At 39.1% G+C, this 27,870-nt stretch overlaps 1 protein-coding gene across 1 annotated transcript in view; it reads left to right on the forward strand.

Annotated features, from left to right (window-relative positions):
* Positions 1–960: 960 nt before the first annotated feature.
* RELN (reelin) overlaps positions 961–27,870 on the forward strand; it is a gene marked incomplete at both ends in the record, with an annotated part of 84,157 nt that continues 57,247 nt past the window's right edge. Inside the window, 10 exons of the mRNA XM_010079002.1 lie at positions 961–1,112; positions 4,074–4,186; positions 5,861–6,069; positions 9,115–9,243; positions 10,393–10,502; positions 13,408–13,474; positions 14,415–14,648; positions 15,239–15,400; positions 19,820–20,056; positions 25,503–25,695. Of these exons, the coding sequence (XP_010077304.1) occupies positions 961–1,112; positions 4,074–4,186; positions 5,861–6,069; positions 9,115–9,243; positions 10,393–10,502; positions 13,408–13,474; positions 14,415–14,648; positions 15,239–15,400; positions 19,820–20,056; positions 25,503–25,695 (1,606 nt within the window). The remainder of the gene's footprint in view (positions 1,113–4,073; positions 4,187–5,860; positions 6,070–9,114; positions 9,244–10,392; positions 10,503–13,407; positions 13,475–14,414; positions 14,649–15,238; positions 15,401–19,819; positions 20,057–25,502; positions 25,696–27,870) is intronic.

A 27,870-nucleotide genomic window follows, 5' to 3' on the forward strand; every position in this document is an offset into this window, starting at 1 on the left:
TGGACAGGAAAAGGCTCTGCCTTCCCACAAAGGTTTACAAACTTCAGTGTTTTCTCATTCATCCTCAATCATGCTGGCTAGTTAAATGATTGGATTATCAGGATTTAGTGATTCTAATTTATTTGCTTTATCAGCCTTATGATTTTGAAATACTTTATTATTAATTAGGACATCAACATGAATAATAATATATCAGACCAAAACAATGTTCAGCAGTTTCTAATCTTTCAAAATATTTTAATTGAGTTTTGAAGAAACCAACACTTTCATGATGAAAACATATTTTCAATAAAAAATATTTAATTGAAAAATTCTGCAACAGCTCTTAATTATCACTGAATAAAAATAAGAGAAAAATGTACAGAAAAACTGAGAAAGATCGTATCATCACATATTAGAAGCACAGCAGTCTTCTTTCATACTCTGTTCATGTATAGTTAAAAACTGTTACCCTAAACACTCAAAAAGATAAAAAGAGAGCACCTTCAGCTATTACCTCCATATTTACTGGCTCTATAGCAGATGTAGTGGACATGCGGCTTTTCAAGTTTCATTGATCTGTAAATCTTTTATTATACAAAATGAAACAGACTGCAATCATATTTTAAAAATTTTAATGTCAGAAAAATAAAAAAGATGATAGAATGATACACTACTAAATGTTTTATAATAGTAGTCATTAAAACCCTCATTTTTTTAGTAATTCATGCTTTCCCACCAATTTCTTTGTTTAAAATATTTGCATTTACTTTGTTTTATGAGTTATTTGTATTTAAAAACTAGTATTGAACATGTAAGAAATATCATAGGAATCATATTTGAAAAACTGCATTTTGTTGTCCTCTGTAAGAGGAGCAGCAGCTACTTTTGTATGTACAAATGAACTCCTAGAACACGTTTTGTATGAGTTTACTCGTAACTTGCCTCTGTACATTCTCCACCCACTGTTGACCTCTCCAGGTGGGACATATTTGGAGCCGTCATTGGTACTGAATGTGGAACACTGGAATCTGGCTCATCTATGGTATTTCTCAGAGATGGAGAAAGAAAAATATGCACTCCATACATGGACACTACAGGTTATGGGAACTTGAGATTTTATTTCAGTATGGGTGAGTATATATTCCTAATGTAATACAATATGTGAAGCATGTGAGATTTAAATTGTGCAGTGTGCATAGAACTATTTCAAATACTCCTCCAGAGCAGATAGCTCTGATTCGGGACTGTGATGTCCATGAGGATGTAAAACTGACCACTCTCAGTCAGATGAGAGTTCACCCTTCTTGATGCCCACACAGGTATAAAAACATGGTGGGCACATAAACAGCCCTCAAAAAAACAATTCTCCCAGATGACATGGACTTGTAGATTAAAACCTTTATGAACCAGACAGGGCAGTTGGGGCTTAGTAGCCCTTGGTGGGCTTTTCTTCCATGGATTTATCCAGACATTTTTTCGGCTGATATAAACCAGTAGCTCCAGGTTAAACCAGTTTAATATAGAAGTTACATGAAGGTGTGTCCCTGTAAGGCTGGTGTCTAAACTTCCTTTGTGGTTAGAGGAGATGTGATCAGTACTGTTGCTGGACAAACCCATTCAGCTCACCATGAGACAGCTGTGCTGGACCAGCTGAGCAGCTCCCTGGACTCCCCTGACTGCAGGGGTTGGGTGTCCATTGATACAAAGGAAGCTTAAGCACTTGGTGCACACGTAGGTGTGAGTTGGCTCTTGTTCAGTCCACAGGCAGGATTTGTTACAAAAGCACAGGTTGTTGTTGCCACTTGAGGTGTTCAAGGATATCTGAGACATCAACACAAGGCTGGCAGATATAACCAGGACCTGGGGGAGAGTTATAGCCTGCTGTAGCAGCAGGTAGGTGAGGCAGGTCCCTCCATGGTGTCTAAAATTATCCTTGATACTAGTGTTTAATCACCTGAACCTGCCTGGTGTGCCCATAAGATCCTGTCACAGCTTCATAGTTTAACAATTCTGCTTGGGAAGAAACATCTTGTCTTGTATCTTCTAATTTCACTTGGTGCCCCTTACTCCATTATCAGAAGAGATAGTCCTATTTTTGTCATCCTTATCACACATAGATGATTTATAGGTACCTGTCATATCCCCCCACAGTCACGTCCATGTAACCCTGATGTTAATCCATGAAAAAACAGAGGTGCACCTGAGGATGAGATAGGAGTAGCACAGGGGTGGGACAGCCTTACCTGGTTGAACCCATGGAATAGTTTCTGGTCAAAAGCTTTTTCTGTATTCATAAATATTTTCCTCTGCTAGGTATTGGCCCAGGGTGGGATTCACACAGAGTATGCTATAGTGTGCTGCAGTCTTGGAGGAGGTATGGCCTACATGTGGCATCCCTAGTGAAAAGCACTGGTGTGGTGTTAGCATCATCTGTGGACCTTCCCTGCTGGGACAAAGTGCAACCTCAGTGATTTACCAGGGCTAAGAAAGCAGCCAAGAATAAACCTGCCCTGTCACTTCCTCTCCCCACTGTTGTCAGTACAACTGCATTGGTCCGGTGTTGCAACAGACCAAAATCCCTACAAACATGGTGGTTATCATTCAGTATCTCACAGTATTTTTCCAGAACTTTTATTTTGCGCATAAAGGAAATTGCATGAGGTTATTCTCTCAACACCAAGTGTAGAGGAGGTGAGGGGTTTTGCTTAAAAGTAGAGAATAATAGAATAAAAAAGGAGGAAGCAGAGACTAAACTCATGACCTCCACAAGCAACCTTCTGAATCAACAAGAAAAAACACCCTTTATTTAATGAGTGGAAGACCTCATGTTGTTGTCCTAATTGTCACACATCTCCTCTGCATTACATGAATTACCAATAAAGCACAGGAAAAAGAGGATGCTTTTTCCCAGTTCTTCCAAGCATTACAACACCTGCAAGAGAAACAGGAAAGAAATTTTCTCAACCTTCTGAACTTAGGGGAGAAGTTGTCAGCACATGCAGGCACAGAGGATAGTGGGATATCACTTGAAAAATATATTGTGTACGTACTTGTAAAGTAAATGAATAGTAATTTAAACATTCAGACAAGCAGAGGATTTGAAAGGACACATGGATGTTCCCCATTACAGTATAATGCACATCAAACATGCACATCTTATCTAGCTCTCTGGACTGCTTTGCCTATTCTATTACAAGAACTGGCCAGCTGCAGTGAAAATAGCAGAGAAAGTGTTTCATATGTGCAACTTTCTACTTTACAGACTTTTCAAAGAGGCTTCCTCATCCTGTTTTTTTCTAGGTGCAATACCCATAGGGTACAGGGAAATGAAGTTTCCTGTTTCAATTACAAATACTTTCTTTTAAAAACTTTTTTACAGCATGACAAACTAGTGTGATGATGTCCTTCTCATAACTATAATGCAGAGTTTAACGCTCAAATTTGACAATATGTCTTCTGTTTCGGAGAAGTGTTTTGAGTTCTACCAGTACGAAGATATTTCAAGTGTTGCCCCATTCCAGTGAGGCAACCATGTCACACATGTTTTGTGTGATAGAATAGACTCCATCCATACTAGGAGAAGAAGCAGCACAACAAAAAAGTTTCACAGCAGTTTTCCTTATTTCATACTGAGAGCAAATTCTCAGCTGCCAAATTATCAGCTGAGAAGTGTTTAAGATGTCCTCACATATGATGTGTGTGGCTGCGTGGACTGTGAGTATTAAATAACAGCCTACTGATGAGAACTCAAAAAAAAAGCAGAGCATTTCTATGTAGGCAGCATTTAAAGCAGACAGATAGAAGTATTCCTTTGGGCACAGCACTTTCTGTTAAAATTGTTTTGATAAGCTGATTAAGAAAGTTACTTGAAGTTTTCATAATTCAACCTGCTTGATCTCTGGTATGGTATATCTGATCAAATAGTTCTTACACATTGTATCCCTAGGGCTGGTGGTCTTTTGTTTCATAGCCTAAGTTCAATAGCATCTGGTTGTAATTATTTTTGTAATTATAGCTGCGTGATATGATTCCACTTCCCAATAACAAGGGCTTCAATTAATTTTTTCCCCCCTCAAATGTGTGCTGTCCAGGGGGAACTTGTGATTCTGGAGAATCCCACAAAAATGATGTCATACTTTATGCCAAGATTGAAGGCCGGAGAGAACACATACCTCTTGACACCCTGACCTATGCTGCTTACAAGGTAAATCACCTTAAACAAAGTACGTGGATGGGATGGATAGATCGATCTATTTTTAAGCCATCACAACTGTTGTTGCATTCCATAGGGACACACATATCTTCCCAAGAACATAAATCACGTGCAGATCCCACAACGACAGGGTACCTTTGTGACACAACTCTGCAGTTACTGCTGATTACTCCACACCAGGACTGCAGCATTGGCTAGTGCAAGGATAACAGGCGAATGGGCAATGGGCAGAGTTTCAGCCAACTGCTGAAAACCTTGGTGATAACACCTCCTCACAAATAATTACTCCTGTCTCCAGTCAAGCTCCTGCTAGCCAGGGTTTGATACTCAGGAGCTACATCCTGAGAGGGTCAATCATGGTGAGACCAGTGGCTGGGAGGAGAGTGACTGGGAAGTGCTTGGATGTCTTTCCTGATCCTGGTGCAGGAAATTTCACATTTTACACTTTTTATTTCCATTTTAAATACAGTTGTGTGCCCTCTTAGAGGGTCTGCAGTGATGTGGGCATAAATTCAGCCATAGGATGTGCTGCTGGCAGTGTGCCGACAGTCCAGCCTCCTTCCAACCGCGTCCACCACCCTCAGGCAGGACAATAAGGACCCCGAGCATGCTGTCAGGATCCTTCCTGCCTAGGGCAAGGAAACACATCTACCCTGAGTGACCCAGCCCTGAGGTGTCCTTAAGTGTGCTGCTGTAAAAAAGATAACAAAAACTGATATGTAATGCATATACACGTGGATACGCTAGAGACTGAAATGCAGTATGCCTGTACAGAATGTAGGAAATTCGGTGGTAAAGATGCAACGGATTTTAAGCACAGGTCTGTGCACATTTTCACTGTAAATCTAGTGTTCAGAGAGCAAATGTTTACAGTAGGGTTTGGCCTGAGTTTGGTTGAGTCACTTGCATTGTTTCATTGTGCGTGGCTTCCCTCCTCCCCTGCTTCTGTGTGAAAGACAGGGCAGAACTTTTTTAAAACTAAGGAAGCTGTAATTGTGAAATAATAAAAAATTAATTGGGGAACTCAGGGAGAGATAGGATCTGAAATTACACTAAATTCATTGTGGAGTTTTTTTTAAAACAAGCAGTTTTAAACCTGACATCCTCTTTTGACATAATGAAGGTCTAATTACGTTGCTTGAGGACAAAGGCTAAGCTTTGTAAAGCAGTGCTTTCATTTATTTCCACGACATAACATCCTCCCTACCTAGGCCTGTGAACTCCTGCTGTTACTCCATTCTCACATATTCAGACTAGACATGCCATTACCCTCTGTCTGCTTCTGTGAGCTGAAAGGCTGCAGGACAAGTAGCGCCTTCCATTGCCAGCGAAGCACTAACAAAATAAACCAGCATTTTTCAGAATACAGAAGGTGCACTCTTCTCCATAGCATCTTTGCAACCAAACAAACTGATCCCACTAAGGTGATAAGCAGCACTGGTATCCAGAGTGTTAATACCTATGCACATAATATAAATTGTTTTTATTTGGGATCTTCTGTGGAAGAAGGTAGCTTAAAAAACTTAACAGAAATGAAGAAAGGAGGGAGAAAAGCACATTTGGTTCAGCACATGTGAAGTTGCTTTTCTATTTTAAATAGTACCTTGTGACCTTTTTTTTAAATATTGCTTGTTTTATTTAACCCTGATTTAATTTCTTTTAAAGGTTCCATCTTTGGTTTCTGTTGTCATTAGTCCGGACCTGCAGACTCTGTCAACCAAGTTTTGCCTGAAGCAAAAGAGTCACCAAGGCCACAACAGGAATGTCTGGGCTGTGGATTACTTCCATGTGCTTCCAGTCCTCCCTTCCACGGTGACTCACATGATCCAGTTTTCCATCAATTTGGGTTGTGGAACTTATCAACCTGGTAACAGGTACAACACACAAGATTTCTCTTTCGATTATCAGCTTTCTAGAACATTTTGGTTTATAGAATCTAGATGAGTATTTGGGGTTTTTTTTTCTCAGAAAGAACAAGCCAATTTATAATGACAAATATAAGCTGCTCAAAAGCAAATGTTTCTCCTGATCTCCACAGGTCCAGATTTATATCTCTCACATGTAACAAGGAGTCTATTAAATAGTCTCCAGGTCAAAACTTGCTTTTCTTAATCCATTATTCTAAATAGGCTTATGATTTCAGAGCTACTTGCTCCAATTTCTAATGGATATGAGATTTACTTCTTAGTATTGTGTAAGGAGGAAGGTATTAAAGGCAGAGGCAGAAACCTGCCCTGCTGGCCTCCCAGAGACTGCTGATGCCACAAGCATATCTAATTCTTGCAAGACTCTTGATAAATGGCCTGCATCTTGACAACCATCAGTATGAGGACCTCATTGCCTGTACACTGACCACTGAACTCTTTTGCTGGACTCATTTCATGGGGACATTCAACATTATTTTTCCCATGGAGTTAAGGGGGATGCAAAGGGAAAGAAGGGAGTCATTTGCTGCTCCATATTTTGTAGAATATTAGAAATGTTGGTTGGAAGGGACCTTCACAGGTCATCTAGTGAAACCTGCTGCTGCAGGTGGGATCGTTACCAGCAGATGTCAGGTCAGCCATAGCTTTGCCTATCCATGACATGAAAAGGTCTGTGGATGGACATTGTGCTACCTCTCTGGGTGACCTGCTCCAGTGAGAAAGTGTTTGCTAATGCCCAGTCCAAAACTCTGAAGCATGTCTTTATGGCCATTGCCCTTTCTACTGTGCCTGCCAGTACCGAGGAGAATTTGGCTCTGCCTCCTTTGTGAGTGCCCTGTACACCATCGCAGGCTGTTCTGGCTCACCCCTCCTCACCAGGCTGGGCACACGGGCTCCCCAGCCCCTCCTGGCTCAGTGCTCGAGGCCACGGACATCTTGGGCATCCTCTGCTCCACCTCTCCGGTTTCTCAACATCCTTCTTCAAGTAGGGAACCCAAAACCAAATTGTCCACTGTCCCTCTTTCCTTATGTACTGTTTATCCTGATATTTTATGAAGATTAAGTTACTTTATATTTTTCCAGGGTGGTGAGTTTAAAGTAGGAGACTGTAAAAGCTTTCACATCCATGTCCCATGGCATCTACTACCAACTGGAAAGAGCTGCACTAGCACTGACAGTGCTAGCAGCCATGCAGGGCAGCAGAGTTCAAGGGGCAGCAAAAATTGCACTTATTTTTGATAGGAAGGGAAGGCAGAAACATTTTTCTACATGGGAAGTGAAAAATTTGCTTGTAAACACTCCTGGCCTGTAAACATGTGTGTATGTATAGATACATATATATGTGTGTGTGTGTGTGTATAAAGTCTCTGTCTCATTCTGTTATCTGATGGGGATTAGTATATATTTTGAAATATTAATATTCTTCCTTCATGTGAACTATTTCTGAAGCAGAAGTGAGCTTCTTCATAACAAAAGAAGCACTAGGCCCCAATTGTCCCCCAAATACAGCAGCATTTCCCATCTCGTGGTCTACAGCATTATTCATAATGCTTTCATTACTGCAAATGTGAGAGACTTGCACTGAATATACTTAGTAAATATGACCCTCCAAGGTATCAGTACAGTTAAATCTGAAACAAATTAGTCAAAAACCTCAATGAACTCTTTTAATACACACTTACAATGCCACAGTGATGGTACATTTAAATAAAGTAAGATTGTCAGCAAATTATAATGAGAAGGAAAAGCTATAATCCAATAATTTACTGCTGAGGTGATGAATTATGACTTTTATAATGTTCCACTGGCATTACTTAAAGTAAAACAGAATATTGCAAGGTAATTATATGGAAGAAATTACAAGAGTATTTCAGTAAAATAATAAATCCTTAATAAATCTAGCACTTTCTATATTGCTTTTTCAAGATCCTTAGAATGTAAAAAGACGAAGGATTTCCTTACACTCCCAGACTGTAAACAGTGGTTTTTTTTAAATATGCAGCGAAACAGGGAAGGAAAAAATTCTAGGAATAACTTTTTGAAAACTGAACTTGTCAATGACCTTTTGGGAGAATGGGTTTAATAACTTCTTGTCATAAGCTCAGTGGATGGTCTCATAGAGTTTCCAGTTCTCTAATGTCACTGTCTGCACATGGATGGTTTAGCTTACTGCTAGTCTAAGAAATCAGAAAACAGCAGCCTTTTTCTAAGCAAAACTGGAGTTTTCGCATACAATTATGTCACAAAATTCACAAAAAATCACAAAAATTCACTACTGAGTGCTCCAGGCTCTGTGAGTGGGAGGAAGCCTCCAAAGGCAGCTATTGCTGGGCAGCGCCAAGGCTGCCACAGCTCCAGAGGGCTCTGCGTGCCACAGGGGCTCCCTGAAGCGTGCCCTTCCCCAGGTCCCCTCTGCCCTCTGCAGTCCTCCATGGGGGCTGGCCATTTCCAGCCTTCCATGGTGCTTGTCTGATCTCCATTTGGGCATGATGGATGGAGGAGGTAGATGACTGAGGAGTTCAATGAAAGAGAAGAGCCAGCCAGGGCATGAGTAACTAGTGGTCTTTTACCACCTTCTGGAGATATAATGGTTATCAGCTTGCAGTTATAAAAGTCCTGTGCTCACAAGATGCTGTCTAGCTGTGATTAATCCAAGTTTTCTCCTCATTGTTTTTGAAGCCATTTCTGAGATATAAGAGTAACATCAGCTCATTTAACAGCAGAAGCATGATGGCCAAACAAGGACTAGGTATTTAGACAATCCTCAGTCTATAGGCTACCCCCTTTTGGTTTTTAAAAACTCAGGTTTGTTTGATGTTTGTATTTCCAGAATTTTTTGTATTCAAAGTCTGCTTAAAATGATTTCACATTTCAGCATTAGTTATTAGGAATAGTAGATTTGGCGGTTTCTCAGTATTGGTACTTCTACATTCATATCTACACCAGGTAGGCTCACAGTGTCTTTCTCTTTTCTTTCCTTCACTGTGTTATTAGCGTCAGCTTAGAGTTTTCAACCAACCATGGTCGCTCTTGGTCCCTGCTCCACACTGAGTGTTTGCCTGAGATATGTGCTGGGCCTCACCTTCCCCACAGCACCGTCTATGCCTCTGAAAATTACAGCGGGTAAGAGAGTTCTCTGCAAAGCTAACTGAGATGCAACATTAGAGAAGTGAATTATAGGTGACAGAAGAAAGCAGCAAAGCACACAACACTATATGTCATCTTTCATTTTTGACTAGCTGAGGACAGCAAGAAAGGAGTGTTCTGGTCTCCCTGGCTGCCCAGTAATGATATCTGAAATATATGGGGTTGCTTCTGTGGTATAATATTCTTTTTCTGATGCTAAAGATAAATTACTAAAAAACCCTGTGGACAGTATGCTGGTAATCAGAAGGAAAGTTATACCTTGTCAAAGCCACAGAAGTTTCTTCTTTGTCAGAGGAACCATCAGTCAAACCCATATTTACATCCTCAGACACCTTTACTCGCTTGGAATCCCAGTATTGGGTTACAGTGAAGCACATCCTCTGCACTTCTGCAGATGGAGGTGGTTGTTACTGTCACTTTCTTATATCAAACCTTCTCTTTATTAAGTCTCTTGGGTACCGTTCTGACCATAAAATTAACTCTGACACCTTGTTGCATAGCCTAAATCCTACAACTCTGTATCCCAACTTCCAGAGACACTTCAGAGCAGCAGGTATGACCATGAGAACAGTGTAGTTGAAGCATTGCTATGATCTGATGACCCCCATTTCTGTACCATTTTCATAGGGACCATTACCCCTGGTGTGTGTAGGAAGTGCAGCCACTGTGGATGACATGAAAATGATGGCTCAGACTGCAGCAGGTCAAATCATCTGTGCCCCTCTTCTTACCCCCAAGGGTTTCCACCAAGCAGAGCTCAGCTGTAATGAAAAGTTTAATTCAGAATGCAATTTAGCGATATTCACTGTGATGGAAGTTGCTATAGTGAAGCAGGTTTAGATCTTTGCTGACTTCGTCCATTCATACAGGGGGGAAAATGTCAGTGTTATATAATGTAATAATTAACATTCATACGTTGTATGAAAATATCATGGGGCATGTTCGCTTTTTTTCATTTGTATTTTCTAAAGCTGCAGTAACTTCTCTGCTTCGTTTGAGCAGATTTTAGAATTGAAAATTCTCACAAAGCTTCCAGTGTAATTAAACTTCTCTGTAAAATACATTGCACAGTTGCTTAATACCTCCCAGTGTAAAATGTTAGTATTTGTGTTATATGTATTTCAGGTGGAATCGAATAATCATTCCCCTTCCCAATGCGGCCTTAACAAGTGACACCAGGATTCGATGGAGGCAAACAGGACCAATCCTTGGAAATATGTGGGCAATCGATAATAGTTAGTATTCCTATCCACAGTGACAACACATCTGAAGAGTAAATTTTTATATGCTGCTCCAAGTAAATGTGTTTTCCAGAATCACAGGTTGAAGGATTTTCAAATTCCTTTTCTTCATATCTGCACTTGGTAACAGGTGCATTTTGAAGCTGGAGGGGAATTCTGTCATTTGAAAAGAAAATAGCCTAGTAGATTACCCTCTTTTAATTGAATGCTTTCCAGGAAAATATATTGGTGGCAAGGGCTTAATATAACATTTCCTCTGACTGCTTCATCCTAATGACATAAATAGGTACTACACGGCACTACACTAAAGACATGTACTGCACCAGCCTAAGCAACAGTTACAGCATCTGGGACATATTTTTCCTTCTGGACATAGAAGACCCTCATAAGCAATGCTGCTACCAAACACTGACATAACTCGTACATTGTTTACAATATCTTCAGGGGGAAAGTACCATCTGTTTCAGAGAACTATTCTTCTTTCAGGAAAATATTTTTCACCTACCTGTTTTTAAACCGATGTGAAAAACTATGAGGAGCTTATATTGACTCATATAGTTATCAAACTTAGTGCAGAGGATAACTGGGGCCAGTCTTGAAAGGAAACATTTTAAAGCACAGAAAAAAATATTTCGGAACACAGGATAAAATAGATACATGGTATGAAATGCAGAAATAAATACGATTGAAAGGACTAGCTATGAGAAGGTGCAAATTTTTTAGCTTTGCTCATTAGCCCTAGATGTTTTGGGACTAAGTAAACTACATCTAGAATTTGGTTTTTAGATTTGTGAAGTATGTAATTTAAAGATCTACAGCAATGTACAATAGTCTGCAAAATTTTGTAGTGATTCCTAGTAAGGTTTGATATGGAGTCCAGGAATGGTAAGTAGTTACATTTTGCAAAATTCTTAAAACAGATTACCGCCTATTTTTGAAAATTCAGTTCTTGAACCTGTCTTGATAATGTAATGCAACAAACAAAAGTGTTTCACAAAGGGTAATGAAAATTGTTCTCTTAATCACATTAATAGGAAGTAGCATCATCTTGATATTTTGGACAAAGTATTCATGCTTGTCTTTAGAGATGATGATTTACATCAAAAAGAAAGTAAAATTAAATGAAAATTTAGGTATATCAGACTTCTGTGAGTATCTACAAAGATGAGATGCTACCTAACACAATGCAGGCTATAAGTGTTGGAGATGCTCACAGAAGTTCACAGAAATAAGAGCAAGATAAAATCAATGCAAGGATCCAAATTCTTTATGACAGAACAAAACGAGATTTTGGAAATTAATGGACAATTCAGATATCTGCACTACCTTTGCTTGTAGAACTAAATACAATTCCATCAAAGGATGCTGCATGCTCCACTCTGTACCATCTCAAAAGCAATTTTACTAACCATCTGCCTAAAAATGGCCTGCTCTGAAATTTGTTTGAGGTGTAGAACCATGACATGGGAATCAAGTCTTAAAGATGAGCATGTTTAGGAGTTTTATCATGCCTCCTTTGTTAGATACTAGTGCAACTGAAGCTTTGCAATTGCAGGGAAAGACTTACAAATATTGGCAAGCCACTCATTCTTGAAGAAAGGAAGATTTTCAAGGGTTCAGCACTCTGACTTTTAGCTTCACAACTGTTTCTTACATGAATTAAGTTTTAAATGAAATCTGGAAGCTGGCCATCTTTTAGAAACACTGGAAAACTGCCAATTTTCATAAAGTTTTTTCATTTCGAATGACATCATTACTTCTTTAACCCTTCTACTTTTACCACCCCCTCAAAAAGACCTTGAAAGAGACAAATCAAACAGACAGAACAGAATTTTTGCACCCTGAAAAGTGAGAAAATCTCAAAATCACATGAAGTCTGATGGGGAGTTAGTTAAAGGGTGTAGCTAAGAGGGATTTAGAGTGTGTCTGCCAGGGAGAACAGACGCACTGCTGTGATGGGCAACATCATAAAACTAAGAGAGGGAGTAAGCACTGCTTCTTATAGATGATTTAAAATTGTTGGCTATTTTGATGACATTCCAAAAGTCACTGTGCAAGTGGATAAGTCCAACTAATAGGCATTCTTCAACAGAAAAATGACATTGTTCATCATTAAGTCCTATTTATCATATTGTATTGAAAGAACATTGCCCACAAGTTATCACTTTGGGCTACGCTCGGATTAATGTATTTAGTCTATACCCAGATTAATCCTTTTCTTTATAGTAGTGCAATGAGATGTTGATTATACTGAGATTTGCTCACCTTTCCATCCTTCACATTTTTCACAAAATATCAACACTGTTGATTAGGAGTCATTGGAGGAAGAAGTAAAACAAGTCTGGAGTATTTTTGAGTGTATATGATTTAGAGTTCCATTCCATTTGAATGGATCAGCGAAAGTGTATGATATTTAATAGTTACTGAAGATACATTGGGGCAGATTCTAATTCCAGTAAATCCAGTGAAGTTAAGATTTAGTGAGAGAAGCAGTGATACATTTTAAAAATCTACAAGACTGCTATTAGAATGTACTAATATATATATTGGATGACAGCTCTGAAACAAGATGAAGGGAGGGCAAGAAAATAGTCAGTGAATAGCAAATCATCTGATCTTGTTCACAGTATCAGAAAAATCAGGTACATTAATTAAAACATCACTAGTGTCTCAAGCCACACATAGACATTACTCACTAAATAATAAATTATCCCTGTCTATCCTTGACATAGAGCAAAATTCTGTTACTCAGTTCTACAGAAGGACACAATCAAATGCATTTTGTCCTTTTGTAGACCTCTTCCAGCTAGTGGGATTAAGATTAATACAGTAACTGTATTCATTATATTGTTTATCACATAAGATAACCCTTCATTTATCTGATATATTTTCTCTGCAGTTTATATTGGTCCATCTTGCCTCAAATTCTGCTCAGGGCGAGGACAGTGTACTAGAAATGGCTGCAAGTAAGTATTATAATTCAGTACTGTATTCAATTTCTGTCGGATAGTTCACTTGATGATCTGAAAGTTGAAGTGATTTTCATTTCAGGCCTTGCTTTTTGAGATGACTAAATTTAAAACTAGCATAGCTCCCCAAAATGCATAAAGCTCACTGGAGAGCTAAAGATCAATCTTTCTAAACAGCAGCATATTTAATTTTTTTTTCTGTAATTTTCTTTAGGGAGAGAGTCTATCTTCCAGTTCACCTTAAAATGTGCTATAGAACATGCTGAAATGTCAGTGATGCATGTTTTATACTGGTTTTAAAGGAGATTTGGGACTGTATCACTTTTATATTAGATTTTGGGAAAGAATCACAATTTTCGTAGTTCTAATACCCCATAGCCTAACAGACCGCAAGGACAAAAGGTCAGCACTCCACCTTTTCTGAAAGTTTGGCTTGTTAGAAGTGTTCCAGCTTAAAAAGTAAAGGTACTTACTCAATATCAGTAAGCACAGTCAAAATATTGGTGTAACTATTTTTAGGTATTAACAAGACTGTGACCCAGGGGGCATTCTGTTGTGTTACTCAATTTCTTGTAATCACATCTGACATGCCACAGATCAAAGCACATTAATCATTTTACATATGAACAACTGTAAATTATGTCGGCAGTATTTTTGTTCCAGAAATAAATAAAAATATTTCTCTGTTGTGTGTTAGGTGTAGATGAGTGTTTAGTAACATTATTTTTTTTTAATTGGAACGGTAAGTACTAGCTAGAAAAAAGTTATTGGCTATGCAATACCTAAATAAAGTTTAAAGAGGTTTTTGGTCCTTAGATTTGAGAAGGAGTTTGTAGGCATCTTCAGTTCATGAAGAACTGCAGCCACTGTGTTGGTTTCCCAGCCAACCACAGGAGATGGGTCATTAATTGCACTGTTCAATCTTCCTCACCCACAGGTGTGACCCCGGCTTTTCAGGGCCAGCGTGTGAGATGGCATCACAGACCTTCCCCGTTTTCATCTCAGAGAGCTTTGCCAGCTCCCGCCTCTCCTCCTACCACAATTTTTACTCCATCCGGGGGGCTGAGGTCAGCTTCGGCTGCGGGGTCCTGGCCAGTGGCAAGGCCCTGGTCTTCAACAAGGATGGGAGGCGCCAGCTTATCACCTCCTTCCTCGACAGCTCCCAGTCCAGGTGAGAGGGAGAGAGCCGCCGTGTGAGGCAAAGAAATGGGGAACTCCTCCCCTTCCAGCTACAACCACATGTACTATTAAGCTAACTGTTTTAGCAGAAGGAAAAGTTTTTATTAAAAAATCCTAGTTCCATATTTTAATGATGATTTCATAGCCTTGCTTTTTTTCTTCCTGCTTTGTAAACAACAGAGCCCAAAACAGACTGGAGGGAAGTTATTGTACAGCTCGGGTGGAAAATATGAAATGTTAATATCAAAACTGAGTGTCAAAGCCAAATGCTAATTAATTATTTATAAGGTTGTGTTTATTTGACAGCTTGTGGCAGCTGATTAGATCCATTCACTATCTCTCCCTCCCCTTCAGTGCCTAATAAATAATTAAATGTTGTAGTGATTGGCGTTTTTTGACTATATGTGCCACACTGCATTACTTGACAGTAAAAACAAATTGCACGTACAAAGCCCCATAACTGATATTTATCAAAACTTGTCTAGATTGAGAAGATCTGAAAACAACCTGGGTAGGGAAAAAACAAACAAACAAACACTATGCAAATGGTACCCTATAAATATTTGTGTAATTCTGATCCAGGTTCCTGCAGTTCACATTACGACTGGGCAGCAAGTCAGTGCTGAGTACCTGCAAAGCACCCGACCAGCCCGGGGAGGGAGTATTGCTGCACTACACCTATGACAACGGGATTACCTGGAAGCTACTGGAACACTATTCTTATCTCAACTACCACGAGCCAAGGTATATGCATAAATATGAGGAGTGTTATCTACTCACATTTAATGCTGGGAGTGGTAGTTACTGCAATGCTGAGAGTAAGTACCTCTGCCCACATGGTGTAGGAGCGAGTGGAGTGAAGATCTTTTACTGCACACTGAAAGTTGCCACTTTTCCTTAAGATTTTGCAGCTGTTCTGGGCACTTCCCATTTTTGACTGCTTCTATAAAAATGAATGCATGGATTTAATGGCATCTGAGTCTCAGGTGACGTGACAGAAGCCGAGGAAGTGTGGGATGAGGGGTAGAAATGCACTTGTGGGAAATAGGGACATGTCCCTTCCCATGGAGGCAGCCACTTGTAAAGAAAAATTAACATAAATTATTTGTAGCTTTGAAGCCATAGATACCTTCACTACACCATCCTCTGGGATCAGGAGTTTGCAGGCAGTGCAGGACAGCTGAGACAAAATCTGACTGTGAGGGTCTCCCCAGGTCAGCAGGGAAATTGTGCCTGCTCCCGTTATGAAGGGGATTACATGACCTTGTGCCTGTGAGCTGGATACGGTGCCCCAGGAGGACCTGCTGCTGGTGACTGTGCCTGGGAGTTGTGCAAATCACAAAGAAGCCAAATAAAGAGCTCATCTCATCTCACAGCACCTATGTTTGGTGTCAGATTAGAGCAGAATGTATCTATTGTCTGATGTATTTAAAGGAGAAGGTATTATTTACTGTCACATTTGTGAGACCATTCACCTATTTTAATAAAAATCTGGAGTCTCCACCAGCACACCTGTACCGTGAGCCCAGAACAGCCTGGGCTGGCTCTGTGCAAACCCACTCAAGCCTGGAACTGACGACCTTCATGGGTGCTGCAGCAGAGCCAATAAACCCCAATGAAAGGAGATGCTCTGCAAAGGGGCACACAAGAGGCAGAGCCAACGATGGCATCACGGGTCCTGTCCCAGCTGGACCATTCTTGCCCAAGGATGGCTTTGCACTGAGTATTGCCCTGTGTCCTCTTCTCTACCTCTCCACCCAGTTCCAGGATAAGGCCCAAGTCAGCCCCAGGGGTGGGACTGTAGATACGTCTTCAAGTCACTTAGCTATTTATCACTTTAATTATTTATATTTATTGAGCTTAGATCAGCACATTTTAAAAAGATAACTAATAGATTTCCTCATATTGTTAATAACTCAGTAGAAAATTACTATATACAAAATGTGATTAAGAATATTCTAAAGGAAAAAAAAAAACAAAACTTGTAATGTTGAATTATTTCCTGGGAGCTGTAAGAAATACTCAAAAATCTGAGAGGAATGACTGTATTTGGTAGAAGTATACTGCATGTGGACATTAATTTCTGAAGTTTCAAATTTTTCCAAATGAAAGATCCTAAGAACAGGAACACTCATAAGCCTTCTTCGAAATTTCCTTTCCTGTCCTTTATTATAGTCACATATATATTTTATATGGCCCTGTTTCTGATTCTTAGATTCAAGATTACAGCTGGAGGAATTCTATTTCCCTAAAGGTTTTTAATATATAGTACTATGAAATTTTTATAACAAAAAGGAAAATACACATTCTGCTGACTGATTTTAATGGATTTTAAGATATAAGTGTAGTAAATTATATTGATGCCAGATACTTTTTTTGCTTTTTGAGATTAAGTATGAAACACAATTTCAGTTGTTTTGACAGGGCAAAAAGCTAAGTACAACATACACAGTTTAGAAAGGTTTTGCCATTGGATACATATGGTCCACTCTGAGTAGACAGAAGAATGACAGACGTACAAACCTGAAGATAATGCTGTCAATAATTATGATGAAGAACATGAAGAAAGCTTCACCTTTTCATATTATGTTGTCTGAAAATATCAGCATTTTTGGTAACATAGATGGACAGCTGCAAAGTTTGGCTCTCAATCTATATCCAGAAATCTAATTAATCTTCAGTCATACGAAAAATAATTACACATTTAATGTTCTGCTGAAAAGGTGCATTTAATCTGCTAACATTTGACAGCTGCATTTTTCTTCTGAGCAGAACAGCGGTGGCTTTTCAATATTAGGTATGCGCATAGCTTGAGAGAATCAGATCAGAGCAAAGGTCTCCTAGCTGGTTTTTAAGAAATCTAATGGTAGCTGGTAATGTTAGTAGGAATACTTTTCTTCTCTGCATCAGAAAAGTCATTAGCAAGAATCCCACTTCCTCTCCATCTATCTCCAACAAATCAAAGCCAGGCAGCAGAAGCTGTTATACCTGGAGAGGTAGTCAGGTTCTGCACGCTGACGTATGTGCCATATACGGTGGTTTGCACCAATGTCTTTAAATTGTGTTTGCTTAATCCCCTCGATGAGAAATTTATTTTAACATGTGTTAAATATTTTAGCGTGTTAGGTGTATCACTGGTGTATGTCATGATTTAGGATTTTCTGTAAGCTACTGTCGGTGAGAATTAGTGTCCACATGGGCAAGGTTATGTGAGTTAGGAGTGAAAGGGAAGATGCAGGCATCAGAGACAGCCTCCAGCAGAGGACTATGCCCAGAATTATGAGCGGGCATTAGCTCACACAAGTGTCAAGTGCTTCATGGCATACTCTGGATGCAATGCTCCTCCTATCTTTCCTCAGGTTCACCCTGCTGACCCATGAAAGACAAAACTATTGGTACCTTTCTTCATCAGTAGCAATTTAGTGCCATTTGTGCCTTTAAAAATTGACCCAAAAAGTCAGAGTTGCTGCTCATTAGGGAATGCTAGGTGGTGTTGGGTTGGACTTGATGATCCTTGAGGTCTTTTCCAACCTTAATGATTCTATGATTCTATGATTCTATGCTAGGTAGAAAAATTCTATGATTCTATGCTTCTGTGCTAGGTAGAAAAAGGTCCTTGTAGTTTATTCACATGCCAGAGAGTAATGGGACTTGGTCTTTCTCTTAGAAGGGCATGAAGTCATTCAAGCGTGTTTATTTGAGCAGCAAAAGGAATGTATCCGCCATACTTTCAGCATGTGTGCTGGGGGTCCCTCATCACAGGGACAAGGCGGCCGTCACCTCTCTCTCTCCCTCGACACTGCTCTCTCCAGCCTACAACCAGCAATAAGCAGCTCCTAGAAATCCCAGACAGGAGATTTTGAGTGCTTCCCACTTGTTTAGCCAAGCCATTTGATTTTTTTCTTGCTAATGGATTAATGTATTCTTCAAAACCAACGTGACATTAAACAGCAGTATTATAAATTTACTCTTTACAAGGACAGCTTAGCAAGTCATTTTTAAGAGTGTGGTTTTACACTAAGACCGCTGCAGGCACAAGACTGTTTCACACACACAGAATGAAACATTACAATAACAGGCAGCTTAGAAAGCATCAAATCTGGAAAAAACATGGTTGTAAAGTATAAAATGATGTTTCCAGTTCACCTGATTTGTCATTTTATAATTTTATCCACATTTCCTCTAAGAGAGAAAGAAAAATACCAGCTACATGATGAGCTTATCGAAAACCCTTTTGCCAGCAAGTAATTATGCACCAATGGAGACAAATTTGTCCCTGTTGCCAGTCTGTTTCACAGCTCCCATGTGTCGCGTGGGGCACCATGCTCCTGGTGATTTATGGAGCTTTCAAGAAGGTGTTGTTGCTGTGGCAATTAATGCATGCTCCCTGCTGTTGTGTACGATAATTGCTCCTGGAAATTAGATATTACTCTTAATTTTCTTTGCAGTTTGTCAATTACAGGTTTGTTGACATAGCTGCCATGACAAATCAGGTGACCTTGCATACCAGGAGAAGCGCCTGGGACTCACCTCCAGTTGCATCTCTATGCAGCTACAGAAGAAAAGTGTGTGCCATAAGAGCCTACACATAATCACACTGTGTGACAACATGAACCTTTTCTGCTTGAATGTGGCAATTTACAGGGGTGGATTCTTCTAGGACAAGAGCAGCATAGGCACGACATCAGTGCTGTGCAGAAACAAGTACAGATGTTAAGAAGATGCATGTCTTCAGGATAAAATCTGCTGAGACTGAGAAAGTGGAGCTGGAATTTGTAGATTCTTGTTCATCCCTTTGCCACTCTAAGCCCCTGAACTACAGCTGGGTTTCAAATGGAAGGTATTTAGGCTTCTTATTGCAAGGCAGAGCAACTTTAAAATTTACAGAGAACTCCACAGTAGCAGCAAAATTTACAAAACTGGTGGAAACTCTTTTGTGGCTTTAGCAGATGGCTGTCGTTCAATAAATACATTGACTACCAAGAGAACTGATGAATTCCTGTCCCTTTCATTAGCAGAAGCTATATCATTAGATGCTAAGGTATTTGTGGGCCACATTTATCCCATGATTTTTGGGGTCAGTAAGGAAAAATAACCATAAAATACATCCCCGTGGAATTATTACAGAGAGATTTGCAATAATAGTTTTGTTTTGTTTTCTAGAATAATATCAGTGGAGCTGCCTGAAGATGCAAGACAGGTTGGCATTCAGTTCAGATGGTGGCAACCATATCACTCTTCTCAAGGCGAAGATGTGTGGGCGATCGATGAAATCATCATGACCTCTGTGCTTTTCAATAGCATCAGTCTGGACTTCACCAACCTAGTCGAAGTCACGCAGTCTCTGGGATTCTACCTGGGAAATGTTCAGCCCTACTGTGGACATGACTGGACTCTTTGGTGAGAAACTCATATTCTTTTCTGTTCTACTTTTGTTTTCTTTGTGTATTCATCTTGCTAAGAACCCAGTGCTTTCTGCAAATTAGTCTTTCTTGCAGATATTCAGAGTAATTGTGTGTCATCCTCATATTATGGACAAAAATACAGTTGCTAATCTAATTGCCATTAGCAGTAAGTTTTTACACCCTATTGCACAGAGATTTATGTTCGATGGGAACATTGAATGTAGCATTCTCTCTGCACAAAATATTTAAAGAATAACTTAATAGAAACAATTTAGAAACTTTTAATAATTTTAACTTAAAATACAATCATGGCTAATATGGGTACACAGGTTATGAAATAGCCTCTCAAGTACAGGCGCTGAATATTTTGCAAGTGATCAGCATTATGACATATGGCAATTATGCCTAAAATGTGCTGTATATATAGAAACAAAAGCAAGAAAACATCACCTGCCCCAAAGGAAAAAAAAGGCAAGAAAAGAAAAAGGAGTGAAAAACAAAGAAAAAGAAACAGAAAAATCTGTTAGGATTGTGTAAAAAATAAGCTGTTTCAGTAAAACATTAACCTGCTTCACAAAAATTAAATTCTGGAGTACATAAGCGTAACATTTGTAATTAATACAAGGGAAGCTCAATTTAATCTCTATGTTTTGATTAAAACTGAACAGTCTGATCAACATATGAATCCAGTATGGCTTTAATTGGTGTAGAAATATTTATTTGTAGAAAGTACAATAGCAGTAATTATAGAAAACCTCAAGAAAATATAAATAATTTTAGCGTCCCCATGGACACTCAGAGAAACACTGTTGGAATTTTATTAACAAGTATCTCTGAGCAATCTGATTTGACTTTCTGATCATCTGTCAAACTAAAAGGAGTTGGCTTAGCAGTAGGAACAACACCGAATGTGTTCTAGCGGTGATAATGAGGCAGTAGAAGCACCATTAACCACTTTAATAAGGACAAGGAAGGTACTGGCTGCTCATTAAAATGAAACAACATGTTAGGGCTCAAACTGTTTGCATCTTCCTCTTCAAAGAGCTGGAATGAAAGCCCTTTAATGACATTGTTTTCCCTCCGTTCTTGTAAGACTGCTTTATCATGGGGAGGGCGGTAGGTTATTTAAGATAGCAGTGGTTCCTCTGTTTTCCTCCTGTGACTCTAAATCAGAATCAAAATAATAAACACTAGGCTACATTCTCCATCCCATATATCAGCTAGGATTTGTAGTGCTCAGTCATAGTGGAAATGTTGAACATTCTTTGCATCAAGTAAAGCATCAAAGTCTTTGCAATCTTTCCTTACTGTTTATGTGTAAGTATTTTTCATTATCACTGGAAGACATGAACTCTATCCTTCACTGACCTTGTTTCTCTCCAGGGAAATCTTTAAACTTACACAAAGTCTGTGCAAATGGCTGCTAGTTAAATTAATTATTGTTGGCTTTTCCCAGCTGTGAGTCTATTTGGTTCTAATTTTCTTACTCATGACTTTCTATGAGCAGAGTTTGCAGCAGCACTGACACCATCCTCTTGAGAAAAGTCTGACAACTGCTTTTTCATTAGTAGAACTATGGTAAATATGCTATAAATCATTTTACAGCATGTCATCCCCAGGACCATTTTCACTGAATTGCCTTTATTTGTCTATTAGGCCTCCATTTCTGACTCAGAATCTGTAAATCTGAAATATTTATCCTTAAACTTGCATAAAACTGAGGAGGGAGATTTTTATTTTTGCTGAAGAGGAAGGTTGTTCTTTTCAATATTTGTCTTCACTTAGAAAAGATGGGTTTGTTGATATACGTAAGTTTTGAGCAAAGGTGATTTTTGGGTGTTGTATAATCGGCAATATCTGTAACAGTCACTTTATTTGATTATAAATGTCAACATTTGGTTTCAGATTGGTTCTGAGACTATATCACAGCAAGTGTATCGAGTATACTAAAGGACTCAGGAACACTTTTAAAATTAAATGTTTAATGACATACATTAATTCATCACTTCTCCAAAATGACCATATGCAGGCAAGATTTTGACCCAAATGCCTCTGGAGTGTTACAGACTATTCACAGACGCTTGCTGAAATGCATTTAAGTATTGATAAGGATGCTAACAATTACTTTTAAAAAAATATTAATCAGGTCACAAATAAACTAGCGTTATATTCAGTCAGATTATGACATTGTGATTTAACTCAATGCAACAGACAATAAAGTGTCCAGCTGTCCCTGGAGCAGCCTGGGGGAAGACTGTAAATTTGGCTCGTAATGAACTATCCTTACGGAACAACGTAATACATTTGCCCTACATCAGCTTGACCATTTACCTGTGTCTATAAAATGTTTTGTCTTTTAGATTAATTAGTACTCTGTAACATGCAGAAAGTTTATTTCAGGTAATCGACTTAATTAAAATACATTAATACGTTTAGGAATTATTTAGCAAAGTAGGTATGATGTGATGTAAAAAGACATAAACGTCTCCTGCCTTTGATTGAAACAAAGCTGGGGTTGGCATGAGAATTTGGCCATCACGTCAATATTCTTGGTCAATGCAGATTTACAAAATCAGCTGCATCCGTGTGGCTTTTCAGTATTCCTGAAAGTACCGGCCTTGAAGACATGTTAACTCTGGGGATTCCAGAGCAGTTTGGAGCAGCACAGATTGGCTGACATTGGCTGTGATATCATTCCCAGAAGTACCAATTAGTTGGCAGTGCTTGGAGGGAGAGCGATTGTTCTGAGGGCACCTATGGGTATTGTCTTTCTGTGCCTCTGCAGGTCTAATTATATACACGCTGGAAACCAACTCACAGCTACATATTTATACAAAAATGTAGCCTCTGCATTCTCATTTCTGAAGATTTTTTAGTTAATTATTTTAATGCCAGGGACATTACTCTGTCTTTTACAAAATCCAGAAATGTATTTCAGCTGCATGACTCCCAGAACAAAATAAATATTTGGTATTCCAGCAGAAGAGCATCCCCCTGACCACATACACAGGAGAGCTGGAGAGAAAAGAAGTGGCAAGTCAGGTGGAGCCCTCACCTTTAATGCTACCCTTGTTCAGCTGGAGGCAATTTGTGGATGATAAAGGACTTTGTGAACCCATAATGTGATTTCCTCCCCTTAAAAGAGCTTCTTATGGAGCATCACAGATTGTCCTCATCTTATCACTAGCTTCCTTTGTCACATTTTTTAATATCCATTTTAAAGAGCCGTTTTGACTTTAAAACAATGCTTACTATATTGTATTGTGTACAATATCCAGTGGCTGAGTTATTAAATGAAAATGAATACTAAACCTAAAGTATTTTAATCATGACCTGAATGCCACCAGTAAAAATTATTAGAGTTTAAGATTTTTTTCTAGCTTTACAACAGTAATATTGAATAGAGGGAATTTCTGTGGAGACAAAGACAAAATTAAACGTTTATTTCTTTGCACCTATGCTGAGTACCAGCCCTTCACTTGTCTTCCATCACTTTGGGGAAGACAGCTTCTGGGCAGATGCTTCATCAAACTGTTTAGTTTCAACTCCTTTATTCTGTTCAGATGAGCTTTAGGTAACTGTGATGAGTTGTGCTCAGGTTTATGTATGTAATGCCAAACCATTTTCCGAAGCATTGCTACATGTAACTTTCAGCTGATTACACTGCACATAGCTGACTGATACCTGAAGAGCCTGGTTGTACTGGCACAGATTTCCCAAGAGGCCTTTGGTAAAATTTTGATTTCCCACATGAGCTATGAAATTTCAAGCTGCATTGTAGAAATTAAACCTATGTCAGACTAAGTGAGCTTTAACTTTTAAATTTGCAGGGTTTTGTCATTTTGAAAAGTACAAAATAAAGTTTGGAAGAAAAACAAATCCAGGAATTATCCAAAAGAATTCTTCTGAGATACATTCAGTTCTAACTATGAAGCCAAAACCATAGGTTGCCAGCTGGACTCCTGATGAGTGTACATTATATCCTCTGCTCAACTTAAAATTATCCTTCCCATTGAGAAGAAAAGTATTGACAACACTGACTGAAAGAGCAAACAGCTGAGATACAGTTTTCCAAGCCAATTTACTGCCTTCTGGTCCAGTTGTCCATGACAGTGTCCCAGCAGCGAAGGGAATGTCCATCCACAGTCAGTTCGTGGTGCTGATTGATGCAACCTGGGTAGTTTCATTTAGGAAATGATGTCACAGAGAGCAAGGCCAGAGAGTAAAAGGAGCCTGGATCTCAACTTGTGAGGCATTTGGCTTAACTGCTCTCTCTGGAAAGGACTCTATAGAAAACAGTGTGGGTCAGTGAATTAATTTTAAAGAGTGTTAAGTAACGCTGACTTTTATTCCTAGTCCTTATACTGACTTTGTTGTGACCTTGAATTTTACAGGGGTAGAAGCTAATATGTTTTATTGTACACTACTGAACGCTTAGGATATCTTGTTTAAGATGATAAACTGTAACTTACTTGACCATAATGGCAACCTTGAACTAGATAATTCTCTTCATAATTGTTCCCACAGAAAATGTTGACACTGAAAGGACTACAGTGTTTCTGAAGACACTAATTAAACATCTCAAACTAAGGAGAGGGAGGGGATTTTCATTCTGCATGAACTTTCTTAAAAACACTCTGTTTCGAAGGCTAGTGTGCACGATGCAATGTTCAAGTTGTTATTACTACTTCCTTATACCTCTCTTACATTTGATTTTCTTTTTTCCTTTTGAATAGTGCATAGAGGAAAAACCTGTATTTAAATTCAAATTAACTTGTAACTTAAAACTATATGTTGTGTTACCATGTATGTGGCAACTGGGTACCTTGTGTCATATATGATGCTTAGTGTGTTCCAGACATTACTACTGACAAAATTATCTTCTCCAATACACTGGATAATATAACTCTTATATCAGTACATCCTGCAGAAAAGAAGCTGAGGATAAGCGATATTAATTCTGAAACACAGTCAAAAGTCCGTGAATGCATTGCATAAGGATCACTTAAAAATCAATGGAATGAAAAGACTATGTAATAAGAATATTTTAAACTAAATGTGCTGTAACTTAGCTGTCCAGTGTTTGAATGAAATTACAGCTGTTACTCTGACATGACCTCAGGCAATGGACACTCCTGGAGAATGAACTTTCTTTATGTTGGTCTTTCTGCATGTTATCCTTTACTTGATCCTTAATACAAAACGCATATAGTAAGAAATAACAGAATAATTCAGTGTTTCACACTCTGGGATACATCAAGGCCTTCCTGGTAATTTGCAGAAATACCAATGGGAAGATGCTTCTCTGCATGGTCTGATCCCACATGCCAATCCACAGAACAAAGAAAGAAGCATCACTGTATTTAACCCAGAACAATTCATAGTGTTCCCTCCTGAGTTGTTTTGGGGATGGATCCTGATTATTTCCTTACATCTCTCAGTTTTACAGGAGATTCAAAGCTAGCTTCTAGCATGCGCTACGTGGAGACCCAGTCTATGCAGATCGGAGCTTCATATATGATACAGTTCAACCTGGTGATGGGCTGCGGTCAGGTGTTTACTCCTCATATGGACAACCAGGTGAAACTGGAATACTCCACCAACCATGGCCTCACGTGGCATCTTGTTCAGGAGGTGAGGCTGGCAGCGAGGACCTTTGTCTTCCTTAAGCTCTGCTTATACAAAGATCATCTGAAATATACTTGTGGCATTGAACAAAGGAAGGTGTTTTCCTCATTCCCCTTTCTACAAAGAAATTCTCCGTTGGAATCAGTCAAAATGACTAATAGAAGTATTTAAACTGTTCTTCACGATATTTGGAAGAAAGGTATCTGAGAGCCTGAAACACAAAGTTGTGACAGGAATGGACCAAGGCTGAGAAAAGAACTGGAGCACGGTTAGTCAGAGATAGAGAGTAATGGCAGAGATCTTTCCTGTGCTATTGCTTTGTTTTTCAAAGCAAAATGTATCTACTGTTTCCTGGCATTTAAATGGATAGAAATTCTTTCTGCCCTTGTGCTCAGCCATTTCGTAAATGGAAAGCACATTCCTTTGGGGGATTGTAATGTAGAGCCTTTCATCTCCCATCCCTGGTTCAAACACAGTCCAGGGCTGTAATGACCGGCTGTTTCCCCATCTCTGCTAGAAGTGCAGATAGTAATGTTGGCTGCTATTTTCCCGTGTGGCTCAGCCCTGTCTCAGCACAAATGCGAACAGCACATTTGGCCATAATTTGTGCCTTTGTTTTCCCTCTTAGATGGTAAGCTGGAGTTTCCCTGGCCTTGGGGTGAACTAACCAAGGTCCTTTGGCTGCCTCTGAGCAGGTTCAGAGGGTGTCAGGGAACTTATCCTGTTGCCTTTTCACTGCCTGCTCTGTAGGTTCACAAAGGGATTTGAACGTCCAGTCCCGCATCTTCTATGAGCAATGAAAGCATTGTCCTGTTACCTTTTGCCGTGTTGTGTTTCACCACATTTATTTTGCTGGGCAGAGTAGAGAAATGGCAATAACTGCATTTTTAAACTTTGCAAATCCAAGTAATGCTTTCTTACCTTAAACAGAATTCAGAGGAAAGCTATGAATACTGTGTTTTAAATGATGTTCATGTCTTTTATACCTAGCAGGCATCATAATTATGTCCAAGAATAGTACCTAGTCGTGGGTGTTTGGGGTTTGTTCTTGCCATCAATGAAAGATCTGTTGCCTTCACATTTTAGTGCTCCTTTCCTCTCTCAGTGGAGCTGAGTTCAGAGAGAAGAACTTGCAGCCAAATCATTTTTCTCACACCGTCCATGTTGTTGTGATAAAAGAGTAATAGAGAAGGCTATTTGTAGTATGTTTCAAGGACATAATCTGGCAGATACACAAATCGCTAATTAATTAAAATGTTTGAAAGTTTTGTTTGCTTCACATGCATGGATCAGATCCTGCTTTATAAGATCTTTTAGAGGAGATGAATCAATGAAAAATGTTTGAAAATTGCTGGAAAGGAAACTAAGCCTTTAGAAAACCTACTGAAAAAAAAAAACCAGAACAGAATAAGCTATCAGAACTTAATACTCTAAGATATTTGAGCAGTACATTTCTCTGTAAAATGATATATTCTGTCCTTCTACATATTTAATATGTAACGATTACTACTTATTTTAACTATATAAATATTCTTAATTGCTTTATCTACTGTAGAGTACCACCGCTTTATTATCCATTTCTTAGCAGTCAAAACAGGCCATTTGCACATGCAAGCGTCTGTCCCAAAGGTCCTCCTTGTGCCTGATGCTCTACGTGGGCACAGCACAGCAGCAGACAGCAAAAGACTCTTGTAGAGGAGGAGCTGTGCTGCGGCACTAGCAGCAGAACGGACTTTCTGAATGGGTAGCTAGAAAAGGAACGCATAGATTGGTAATAACATTCAAGTGCTTTACTAATACCTCATGAAAACCATAGCACAAAACTCTCAGGTGCTGTTCTGACAATATATAAATAAATAATTTGAATATTGCAGAACAAATGGAGTAATGTGGAAACGTAGGTCTAGAAAACTATCAGAAGCTGGGAAAATGGACTGTGTTTATATTTAACATAAAAATGTGGTAACAATCACACTTTCTGAAAAGAAAAAAGAAGATTTTGGGAATAGACCTCTCTAGGAGTCTGAGTTAAATACAGGAAGAATCACAGAAGCAGGAAGGAGGAATTTACACCACTTGCTGTGTGTGTCAGAGGCAATACAGCTGCAGAGCATGGTAAGGGCCTCTGGAGGAAACTTCAGTAGACTGTCGTTGGGTGCTCCTGCATGGCTCTGGCCATTC

The sequence above is a fragment of the Pterocles gutturalis genome, unplaced genomic scaffold, assembly GCF_000699245.1.
Source record: "Pterocles gutturalis isolate BGI_N339 unplaced genomic scaffold, ASM69924v1 scaffold27023, whole genome shotgun sequence".
In the NCBI taxonomy this organism is placed as follows: Eukaryota; Metazoa; Chordata; class Aves; order Pterocliformes; family Pteroclidae; genus Pterocles; species Pterocles gutturalis.